The following is a 12920-nucleotide window of genomic DNA, read 5'->3' as shown; positions in this document are numbered from 1 at the left end:
CTGACAACATTGGTCTGGACCAGTCACATTTCACTACTATGTATGGCTAGCATAATTCCTTTAAATACAACATTGCTCAAAAAGCTGTTATAGAACCATAGCATTCCAACCTAGTGTAGACATAACTTCTTAAAACATAAACTTAATTGTACCAATTTGAGGCTAGCTACACTATCCTACTGTCTGACGTCCAAATGATGGACACACAGAATCTAGAACGTCATCTTCCAGCAGTTCCGATCTATTTTGAGCTAAGTGGCTTAAGAATTTCAACACAAGCAAGCAATTAAATTGCGCAGGTATGCTTCTTACACCCAGTACAAACTCCCCAATTGATTGGATCTTCGATAGGCATACAAACTAACTAAAAATCAACTTGCTTTTGTCAGAAGTCTTATCTGTCTCCCTACCATACACATTGACAATGAATTATGTCGTGTACTGTGCAAAAGGTGGAAGTAGCAATAAACTCTGATGCTTGCCTAAAGTCCATTACATGTATACTCTCTTCCTCACAAGTAATTCGTCCATCACTACTTTCTAGCAAAGCATATATTAACAGAAGCTTGGAAGGCACCTGTAACACTGGATACTCTGGAGAGATATACGTCCAGACATAGTCTTCACAAGGAGATCTATCAGATAACATTGACCCATCCAATACAGAACTTTTGATTCCTGGAGATGGGCTAGAATAACCAAATCGAAAGCGGACTGCATTTGCTGAATATATAGGAGTCCCCCTCTGGAAGTAAGCTGTGTAATAAAGGTTTTCATGAACATTAGTTAGTAACTTAAGTGACAGGCAATGGTAAAAAATATGACATACACGGATTTTCTTTGTGAAATCGTATAATTGGTAGCAGACAATGAAATTTAAATAAATAAATGACTCTCTTCCATGAATAAAATTGCTTTAATTCACACAACCTTGGAATGGACGTAATTTAACTTCGTGCACAACAGACAAATTCTTGAGCAATCTGTAAGTCAATGTCTCAGAGGCATCTCTACTGCTTTCTCCTTTACTTGACCAATAAGATGGCCTACCCTCTTCTCTATCCCTTGGATTCAATGTATAGATGATGCTCTCATCCGGATCATTGTCAGTGCTGGAAGCACAAATAGGCTCCCGTATGCAACTTTTCCCCACAGGCGATCCAATAAGTTCATGGGCCAGTTTTCCATAGACTCTATGTTCCATATTCAAATTTGTCCATGCTAAATCTTTACTTGAGCTTGGTCCTCCAGAACTGCTCATTTTGTCTTCTTCCATCACAGAATTAAACCTGGAAACTTCTGGACAGATCCTGATGCAGAGGTCTTTAAAGCATCTACTTTCAACCACTGCATAAAATAGAAGACACATTCTTCAAGTCAACAAATCTGTCAACCCCATGCTAATCCCTTCAGAATAGACCCACATCGAACAAAATTGAAAATACATGAAAAAGGAGTGTTAGACTAACAAAATTTAACATTGGCATATTGGATCTTGAAGATTGCTAAAAGTGTATCTGAATTTTTAGCTTACTTCAACATATGCAAGATGCTCTAATGCAGAAAGTGAACTTTGTTGCTACTGGATTTAATTAGAATGAACTAACTGAAATATATTATACTGCCTTGTGTGCAGCTGTAAGAAAGATATAAAAAACTGGAAATTATACCCAAGGTTATATCATCACATGCTATCACCTACTTTCCGATGGTATATTTACCCTTTTCTCTGCTCTGCAGGATATTAAAACCTGCCTATATTGTACCTTTAGTTCTACTCAGAAAAGATAGTAAGCTTTTTTTCTTCTTGGAAGAAAAATATATACTTCAAAAATTATTCACTTATGGTAGAAACAACATATAGTTTCTCAAAGGCACTCATAACCAAAAGCACTGCAAAAGAGGCAAAACAGTTTACCAAGCAAATAAGACAAGTACCAATACTTTAAAAAGCAGTTGTGGCCTTTGAAGAACGAGTTGTGGCATTGTCAAACTAAAAAATGCCTAATACTGTATATCCAAAACTTACTACTTTGTTCTTAAGTAAAACTGAAAGCCCAAATGCACACAAGTTTCTAGCTCAGACAATTTTTTGGAGTCTAAGCCCATTATCTAATGACCAAACTCACTCATTATAGGAAAAACATATCTAATCACTGAGCAAATATTCTCGTATTTTTCCAGGTTTTATTCCTCTCAAAGCATTAAAAAAATTCATCTAATGTAATGCTGATTTTCTTGTGCACCAAGATTCCAGCGAGGTTTTTTCAGTGCTTGTCATGAAATGAATTTACTCCAAAATTTCCCTCTAGCGAGAAAAACAACTGAGCAAACTAATGAATAGTTGTTACAAAGAGGAATGGAGACCTCGGAAATTGGTGACCGCTACATCCATGGAATATTTATATTGGGCAGATCCACCCTAAGGGATCACTTCCTACCGGCTCAAGCACGGAGCCTGAACTTGAGGGTGTCGAGAGAATTGACCCATGACCTCTAAATAGCAAAGGTTGCTTTAACGACGGGGACACAACTAGTTGAGCTAACCCTCAGGGCTAATATATATATATATAGATAACTTATAAATATACAATTTTTTTAACTATATAAATACAATTTACTTAAATTTTAACATGTATCATATATAATTATGTTGATGCATCTCAACAGTGATGAAATGAATTGTGAGGAAACTGCAACAAGGAAATGTTAATGCATCTGAACAATGAAGAATAAGATAGGCTGTAATTAAACATAATTTATATCAATATAGATGTCAAATTTAATGATAAATTATATATGTATCATATATATATATATATATATATATATATATATGTTTCTTACTAAAAATATCATCATTAAATTTGATACACACATAATTTTATTAAAAAACATTTATATAACTCATCATTATATATATAAAATTATATTATTAGAGACATAAACACGCACACACATATACATGATCAAAAACATTTTATATATATATATATATATATAATTCATCATTTATATAGTTTGTACTTTATGTTCCCTGCCATATCCAGATCCTGGTTTTTCAAAAAATCAGCGTACACATATCTGGATCCAGATCCAAATTCGTATCCGAATCCAATTCCTAAACATGGATTCCAACACCTCTTCCCTTCTCTTTTCCTCATTCTTTCATCTTGTTTGCTCAAGCTTGGAGAAGAGAACATATTTTTTAGGGCAAATTTATGAGAGCTTGGAGAAGAGAACAAAGGAGAGGTTATAGTAGTGATCAAAGAGGATCTTGGAGGATATAACAAAGGCCCTGGAGGAGTGAAGCTGGATCTTGGCGATGCTACCCCAAAACGAAAACATTTGGCTTCTTCCATGGACAGGTGTTGAAGCACCTACAGTTTCATCCACAAGTTCAAAAGAAACGGGCCAAATGCAAAACAACCAAAGAGCTCGGTTTATGTTCATTACAACTTGCAATTGAAGTCCCATTACTGTCAGGAGGTAAAAACAAATAAAGGCTTGAAAGTTTGCAACAACAATCCAGAGAGGAATAATTTGGAGGATGGAGTGTTATACTTGGAGGACACTCTTATGGATGATGATGATCGTGTTGAGATTGCCAACCCCATCCAATGCCACGATCCCCAAATCAAAGACTCTAGCTACAACAATAGGGTCGTCATCTTGAGTTCCACATCCATCCACTTCACTATCACAACATGGAGTCCCACAGAACAGTCGTGGTAGTGTTTATATGATTATGTCATGTTTATATGTCATAGATGATAGATTAGTGGTTTGAACCTTTCAATCTTCAAACTTTAATGTACAGATAGCCTATTTTGTAAACATTACCATTTGGTCATGTTGAAAATTGCTGGATGAGTTAATGGCCTACTCTCTATTACATACCTAAAAAATTTGTATGTTTACAAATGTTAGAAGTTGATGCTCAAAAGACTAATCATTAAAGCACCATGAACGACATTTCTATCTCTATTGATGTACAAATATGCATGTTTTCATATGTTCTGCAACAATGACATTTTGCATGCTGTTTTTATATATCCATATAAAACAGATGCTCCATGCCCAGGGATTTTTGGAAAATGGCACTCCCACATGTTGATTTTTGTGTAGCGTCAGGAGGTATTCCTGCATACCAAGAGGCCTCCTAAGTCAGCCTAGGAAAATTATGAAAATAAAATTACAATTCTAATTTTTTTGGCTTCATGTAGGCTCCGAAGTGTCAAGTCAGCCCCACCATGAATGGGTGTGGCTCTTGGTCAAATTCAACCCATTTGACTAGTATATATACACATTGAGAGTTCCTCATTTTGACCAATCACAACAACAGAACATTTGAGCAGCCGTAGAAAGGATGAATTGACCAAGTCAACAGAGCTATTATTTGATATAGTTTGACCAATTGTTTGACCAAATTATCTGGCCCAATTTGACCTCAAAAGAGGTTGAATTTGCCCACAAAAAGAGGCCAAGTTTGACCACAAAAGTGGACTGTTTGACCACAAGACTGAGTTGACTGCAAGATTCAGCCGCAGGTCTGAAGTTGACCACAAGAGATAAGTAGACTAAGCCAACAGTTGACCAGAATTGACTATTTGGATGGTTTGACCAGTGTTGATTGGCTGGTAGTTTGACCAGGTTTGACCGGTGTTTAGATTTGGATTTTTGCACATTTCTAGACAAATTTGTATTTGTAAACATTGTTGAAGAAAATTTCTCCTAGAAGAAGAGTTGTTGGGTTTTCTCTCAAGTTTGGGTTTCCCAAGGAAAAAATTTTGTCTCTATTGTGCATAGCTGTCTCTTTATGATCTTACTGTTTTCGCTGCATTACTGTTGAGATCTTCTGTATAATTGCTCAATGATATCAACGGGATAAAGATTAATTGAGATGATTAGGTAGTAATTATCAGATCAAAAAATTTGGTTTCTATTATTCATCCTATAGAGAATTCAACATGGTGTCAGAGCCTTGTTAAAAGAGCAGTCACCAAAGTCAACAATGAAATGTTACTTCACAAGAGAACAGGCCCTAGAGGAGTCGCACATGCCTTGAAGTGGCTGAGTTTAGGAAATTCTATCTCAGTCTGTCTTGAAGAAGCCGAGTGGCATCCAAGCAAGGCCAAGTTAGCTCTATGATTTTGCCAAGTTAGCTCTGTGAGAAATTGTGTGCTAGCCAAGTTCTGGAAAGAGTTGTCTGCTAGGAGAGGTTTGAAACCATACGAAGGAGGATCGAGATAGATGAGTACTAGTCGTAGTCCAGGACAGACCTAGCCGAGGACTGTTATGTGTCTAGGTTGTAGCCCTAGGAAAGGACCGAGGACCTCAATAATCAACCCAGACGGGCTGAAAGGCCTCAAGAAGAGGACAGTTGAGGGCCAAGACTTCCCAAGCTTAAAGGAAGCAAACCAAACTAGGTCACAAAAGGAGAGGAATCAACCGCAGGCCTAAGCTAGGGCAACCGAAGCTAGAATAGAGGCCATTCTTGGAGAGTGACAAGATTGTTTACCAAGCGAGGGTTTGTCTTGTGTTTAAACAAGTTGGTCAAGGATTTTATGAATAGATAGAGTGTCCTTATGTTTGTGTAAAGGGGGCCGAGTTGAACAAGAGGCAGAAAAGGGGTTGTTGTACTAGCTACGAGGCCCGGTTAGGGCCTCAAGATCCTAGGTCAAGCAAGTTGAAGTGGAGAAATGTCTCGTTGGAAAGGAGGAAGAAAATCGAGGACTGTAAGGGAAGGTTGTTAGACAAAGGAAGTGTTGAAAAATACAACAAGAAATTCTCAATTTGATTAAGTTGAGAAAATTCGAATTTCTGCATCAGCAAACAACTTGCATGATGTTAACTTGTGTGACATGGTTGGTGTCACCCAGTTTACTCAATAGATTCGAGTTGGAGGAGTTAGAGTTCAAATCTGCATGTGTGATTGCTAATTTGTAGCAATCAAAGTCAGTTATCTCATGTTGTTTTCAGTTAAACTAGTTCCAACTTTTGGAGGAACTAGTGGAAGGTTAGTTAAGCAATGGGACTTCAGTCAAACTCAGTGATCATCCAATTAAAAGATCAATCAGCCCAAAATAGCTAGTGCAGGAAAAAGAATTCGAGTCACCTAGTTGAGGTGGAGATTCCAAGGCAGTGTAACATTAGTAGTAGACTAGTCTTCAGTGTACAGGTATTGCATGCAATCAGATGATCAGCCTAAGGAATTGCGCAATTCAATTTGAGGAATTTCCTAAATAATAGGGGCCTAATTCCTCAAGGAACAACACAAGGAAATAGGATCTCAAGCAGAGGCAAAAATTGACTAACTCTAGCTCAGAGAGATAGGTTATTCACTTGCAAGGTGTGCTCAATTGAGCAAAGCAATTGTAATACATCTCTATTCATTTGATTAATGCAAACAGGCATTGGGGTTTTTAGCAGATTGCTTTCCCCAGATAAAAATACTTGTTTCATGTGTGTTATTTCTTCTTTCATGTCTGATATTTTTGTTCTAAATTGTGAATTAATGTCCGCAGAGTAGTAGAGTAGGTTTGTGTCTTGTGATTTTGATTAAAACTTCATGAGCAGTTGCAAATCTACAACCTAATTTCTACATGGTATCAGAGTTGGATTCACATTAGAGCAGGAAATTTGAAGTTGTTTCTCAGAGGTTCAAATTTGAAGATCGGTGTAGCAGGATTTCTTCGGAGTTGAGAAGATGGCCTTCAATGGACTAAGGGTAGTGTATGCCTTGGAAGACACCTCAAATTTGGTTGCATGGAAAGACCACATGGAAGAAGTATTAGATGACAATGGATTGCTTGAACCAACAACTAATGTCCAAGACCTTGCTTAGTGGGAGAAAGATGTAGCCAAAGTAAGGAGAATAATCTTGGAGGGGGTATGGGATCATATTGTCTCGAATCTCCACGGAAAAGACACACCGTTCGCAATGTGGAAAGCACTAACAGAATTGTTTGAGAATAGTAGTGACCACAGAAAGTTGCCACTAAAGGATAAACTTCAAAGTATTAAGATGCAGAAGAATAACACTATACCGCAATATCTGAGCAAGTACACACAATGTCGTGATGAACTAGGCGGAGTCGGTGTTACTGTCCCTAAAAATGACTTGGTAAGCCTAGCCCTTATGGGCCTTCCCAAGAACTGGCATAGCTATCAAGATTCGATGAATAGGAGGGAGAAACTAGCAAATTGGGAGCGCTTATGGTCCGATTTGGTACAGGAGGAAATAAGGCGGAATACCAGAGATGGGACTTCATCAAAGGATGAGGATAAAGAAAACTTTGCATTGGCTAGAAAGGCAAAGAATGGAAAGGGGAAGAAATCCCAATCCAAACCAGAATCTAATCAAGGGAGCAAGAAGAAAGATTTGTCAAAAATTAAATGCTTCCATTGTCATGAATTCGGGCATTATGCCACGAAGTGTCCACACAAGACAAGCAAGAAGACCTCAGGAGGAGGAGCAAGTGAAGCTTTGGCTTCACAATTCAAGCTTGACTTTACCCTCATTGCATGCATGGTTAGCACAGTGATGGGGAGAGTGTGGTACCTAGACTCAAGTGCATCGTTCCACATGATAGGGTGTAGACTTTTTCAATGACCTGAAGGAGAAAGATATGCAGATGCACATTGAGATGGGGGGCGACAAAAAGTATAGAGCGACCGGGATTGGTACAGTCACCTTTCAGAGGGAGTCAAGCTCCCCCCTCAAGCTCAAGGATGTCATGTCATTTCGAGCCTAAAGAAAAATCTCGTCTTTGTTATAGTTTTGGAAGACTGTGATTATGATGTGATCTTCAGCAAAGGAAAGGCATTCCTAAGACACATAGCCATGGGACAGGTGAAGCAGATCGAGGTTCGTGTGAAGAATTTGTACAAGTTAGATGTGAAGGATTGTGCTGCATTGAGCACAAAGGCGGAGAAGGTGCAGAGCCGCGACATTGATGAACTTTGGCATAAAAGACTTGCCCATTTGCATCATGGTGCTTTGAACACCATGCGGCAAGTAACCACAAGCCTCCCCAAAGGATCACTTGAGCAGCAGGATCAAGATGTATGCAAAGGATGTAATTTGGGGAAGTCGACGAAATCCACAAGGAAGTACACAAAATCAACATTCCATGATCGGGACAACAAAGCACATGCAGTCCTGGAAAGGATCCACTCTGATGTCTGTGGACCTTTCTCGACAACCTCCACTTCCAGGCACAAATATTTTGTCATTTTTATTGATGACTTCTCACGAAAGTGCTGGATCTTCTTCATGCGGATGAAAGATGAGACATTCTCCAAGTTCGTAGAATTCAAGGCACTCGTTGAGAAAGAAACAAGCAAGAAGGTGAATGCTCTCATGAGCAATAATGGAAGTGAGTGCGTGTCGAATGAATTTAAATATTTATGTGCAAAAGAAGGCATTCGATGAGAGTTGGCAGCACCCCACAACCCACAATAGAATAGGGTGGCTGAGAAAAAGAATCGTAGCATTATTGGGGCAATGAGGACGATGTTGCATGATCAAGGCCTACCTCTGCATTTGTGGGCCGAGGCATGCAACATAGCAGTCTATTTGCAAAACCGGAGTCCTCATTGGATTTTTGGCATGATTACACCAGAGGAGGCTTTCTAGGGGAGAAAGTCGGATGTGTCACACTTCAAGATTTTTGGAGCATCTGTTTACTACAGCCCACAACAAAATAGGGTGGCTGAGAGAAAGAATAATAGCATTGTTGGGGCAGTGAGGACGACGTTGCATGATCAAGGCCTAACTCTGCATTTGTGGGCCGAGGCATGCAACATAGCAGTCTATTTGCAAAATCGCAGTCCTCATTGGATTTTTGGCATGATTACACCGGAGGAGGCTTTCTCGGGGAGAAAGTTGGATGTGTCACACTTTAAGATTTTTGGAGCCTCTGTTTATTACCATGTCTCCAAAGAATCAAGGAAGAAGCTAGAGCCGACAACAGAATTGGGGGTATTTGTGGGTTACACAGAAACTCCCCACAACTACTGTGTGTACTTGCCATCCCTCAAAATGATAATTGTGCGAAGGGATGTAAAATTTGATGAAGATAAAGCGATGTGGTGCTCTCTTGAGAGGGAGCTTCAGATCCCACCAGAAGAGGAGCTTTTAGCTCCAAAGGAGGAGCCTCAAGAAGTTGTAAGGCAGCCACAAATTGGGGAGCAAAGAGTGGATTCAACCACTCAAGCAGAACCATCCAAATAAGGCAAGAAAAGGACCAAGGACGCTGAGAGACTTGTGCGGGATGCGAGGGAGAATGTGGGTGCTCCTTCAAATCAATACAAGCAGAGAAGGTCACCAGATCGGTACATTGGCTACATGGCTCTAATGACTAAAATCTTGTAGAGACTGAGCCATCCTCTTTCAATGAAGCAGTAGAGAAACCTATATGGGTTGATGCAATGGTGGAGGAATACGAATCCATTGTAAAGAACAGTGTTTGGGAAGTGGTCCCAAGTCCACCAAATAAACCAGTTGTGGGTTTGAGATGGATCTTTAAGGTAAGATCATGCAGAAGATGGTAGCATAGAAAAGTACAAGGCCAAATTTGTGGCCAAGGAGTACTCTCACGTTGAGGGGGTTTTACTATAAGACCTTTTCTCCTGTAGCAAGGTACTCATTCATTAGATCAATTCTTGCTCTTGTTGCGCAGATGAGGTGGAAGATCCACCAGATGGATGTAAAAACAACATTCCTCAATGGAATTATTGAGGAGGTGTATATTGAGCAACCAAAAGACTTCGAGAATTTTGATCAGGAGTCTCATGTGCACACACAGACTCAAGTGAGCGTTGTACTGTCTCAAGAAAGCACCCCATGCTTTGTACACGGGGATGGGTAGCTATCTCATCGATTTGGGCTTCACCAAAAGTGACACAGATGCGAGCCTCTATCATATCTTGGTAGAAGGTAAATTGTTGATTATTGTCTTATATGATGATGATTTGATTTTAACTAGTGATGAAGAGTTGATCAGATCTTGCAAGGAGGACCTTGCAAGAGAGTTTGAAATGACGGACATGGGTCCCATGCACTACTTCCTTGGATTGGAAGTATGGCAAGGCGATTGGGAAATGTTTGTCTCTTAGGGAAAGTATGCCAACGAGATGCTTCAGAGGTTCCACATGGACAATTGCAAACCCATGGAGACACCTCTAGCAACCAACTGGAGGAAAAAGGATGCCACTTTAGGTAAGGAAGTGGATGCTACTGTTCACTAACAGTTGATGGGTTCACTAGTTTATCTTGTGAACACATGACCGGATATGTGCTATGCAATCAACCAACTAATCCAAGCTATGGTTAGGCCAACTAAATTATTTTGGAAGGCAACTAAGCATGTTCTATGGTACCATAGAGGCACTACCCAGTTTGGACTATGGTACAAACGGACAGAGGGAGTGAAGCTATGTGGCTTCATAGATGCAGATTGGGCGAGAAGTCCATCAGACTGAAAGAGTACATTAGATGGAATTTTCAGTGTTGGGTCCACAACAGTTTCTTGGTACAACAGGAAGTAAAGATTTGTGGCACTCAGCTCAGCAAATCCCGAATACATTGTTGCCATTCAAGCAGCATGTGAAGCAATCTAGATGAGAAAGATACTTGTTGGATTGTTTCGTCAAATGATGGATCCAACTGTGATCTACTGTGATAATCAAAGTTGCATCAAGCTCTCTAAAAATTCTGTTTTTCACAATCGATCGAAGCATATAGATATCTCATATCACCATTTGCGGGACTATGTGCAGAGGCGAATAATGTTGTTGCAGTGCATTCCGACAGAGGAACAAGATGCTAACATTTTGACAAAGGCCTTGTCAAGAGGGAAGTTCGATTTCCACAAGTGCAAGATCGGGGTGGTTGATAATCCATTTCTCGCTGAGAGGGAGTGTTGAAAAATGTAGCAAGAAATTCTCAATTTGATTTTGCCTTGATTAAATTGAGAAAATTCATATTTCCACATCAACAAACAACTTGGATGATATTAACTTGTGTGACATGGCTTGTGTCACCTAGTTTACTCAATAAATTCGAGTTGGAGGAGTTAGAGTTCAGTTTGCTAATTTGTAGCAATCAAGGTCAATTATCTCACGTTGTTTTCAGTTAAATTAATTCGCACTTTTGGAGGAACTAGTGGAAGGTCAGTTAAGCAGTGCGACTTCAGTCAAACTCAGTGATCATCCAGTTAACTGATCAATCAACCCAAAATAGGCAGTGCATGCAGAGAAATCAAGTCACCCAATTGACGTGGAGATCCCAAGGCAATGTAACATCAGTTGTAGACTAGTCTTGAGTGTACAAGTGTTGCATGCAATCAAATGATTAACCTAAGGAATTGCGCAATTCAATTTGAGGAATTTCCTAAATAATAGGAGTCTAATTCCTCAAGGAACAGCACAAGGAAATAGGAGCTCAAGCATAGGCAAAACTTGACTAAGTCTGGGTTAGAAGCCTTCAGTGAGCAGAGAGATAGGTTATGCACTTGCAGGGTGTGCTCAATTGAGCAAAGCAATTGTGATACATCTTTATTCATTTGATTAATGCAAACAGGCATTGGGGTTTTTAGCATATTGCTTTCCCCACATAAAATACGTGTTGCATGTGTGTTATTTCTTCTTGCATGTCTGAGATTTTTGTTCGCAAAGCAGTAGAGTAGGTTTGTGTCTTGTGATTTTGATTAAAACTTCATGGGCAATTGCAAATCTACATCCTAATTTCTACAGGAAGGAGCTACCGGCAAGGTAAGGCCTTCTAAGGAGGGTTGGATGAGTTGTATTAGGGCTATGGAATTGCTACAGCTAGTAGTGTGCAGGTTTTTTACCCACCACCTGTGGGTGACACCCATAGGAGAAATTGTTATCCTACATTGTCTTCAACCAATAGCCTCTTGCAGCCACCAGATAGCTCGATGTGCCATCATCTCCGCCACCGGAGTCAGCGATTATGCACCCTCGCCCATCTATCATGATTGTATGTTTGAAGGTGGGCCTTAAAACCCCGAAGGTATAGCTTTCATTATGTAAATGGCTATTTTTGCTTACTTATCATGGACACTTCTAGGCATGGATTAGTGGGGGGAATCAGCGGAAAGAATGGGCTTGGTCTGTACTCTTGTCCTCTCGTCCAACTTGGTGGTTAGCCTTGTATCCTAGTCCTGTGGGATCTCCTCTATTGGCTACTAGGTTTAGGAGTGGCATTACATGGGAAACCCCGATTTTGGTTGCATGGTCCCGCTTCCCGACATCACATACATCACTCCCCTACGCTCATTATAAACCCTTTTCACATATTTCCTATCTGGGTCCATACTTGTCCATTAGGTCCACAAGGAGTTAGCCTCCCACTCCCCTTGTCCATACTTTGGGTTGAGCCTGGAGGTGGTTGATGCAGTGAAAAAGAAAAAAGCATAATTTGGCCACTTACAACAATAAATGTAGCATAAAATGAAGGGACAAAAATTTAGCACGTGGGCAAAAGCCAAACATGAGCTCTACCCCTTATCATGGCCATCACCCTAATTCCTAGGGCTCGTATGTGAACCGCTGCATCATTAAGGAACCCATGATTGTCCCAACCCCTGGTGGGTGATGAACTACCCAACCTTAATGGGGTATTCACTGTTATATCATTCACATCATGCTCTCATTCCCTAGATCCCCAAGCAGTTATAGAAAAAAAATCAATAAAAGGTAAAAGGCATATGAAGAAGGGTGGAAAAACAAAGGTCGGGGTATCTCATGTACCACGATTTCTCCCTCCTACATCTATACACCCATGTGTGGGCTTCCCTTGCTATAGCTACCCTTGTACCATGGCATGTGGCTTGGAGCCTTCCCTGTTGCCCCACTCCATTCCATCATTATTTCATGTGACACCTGCCATC

The 12920-nt window shown here is 40.1% G+C and overlaps 1 protein-coding gene across 1 annotated transcript in view; it reads right to left on the bottom strand.

Annotated features, from left to right (window-relative positions):
* Positions 1-12920, bottom strand: part of LOC149158961 (F-box protein At4g00755-like) — a 48544-nt gene that overhangs the window by 6542 nt on the left and 29082 nt on the right. Inside the window, exons 2-3 of the mRNA XM_089436381.1 lie at positions 931-1347; positions 578-756 (exon numbers count right to left, since the gene is read on the bottom strand). Coding sequence (XP_089292507.1) covers positions 578-756; positions 931-1347 — 596 coding nt within the window. The remainder of the gene's footprint in view (positions 1-577; positions 757-930; positions 1348-12920) is intronic.

Source organism: Pinus tabuliformis, chromosome 5_2 (genome assembly GCF_031772625.1).
Source record: "Pinus tabuliformis cultivar Carrire ecotype Pingquan chromosome 5_2, CPIR1, whole genome shotgun sequence".
Lineage (NCBI taxonomy): Eukaryota > Viridiplantae > Streptophyta > Pinopsida > Pinales > Pinaceae > Pinus > Pinus tabuliformis.
Note: the sequence above shows the minus strand (reverse complement) of the source record. Positions and strands in the feature narration are given on the sequence as shown.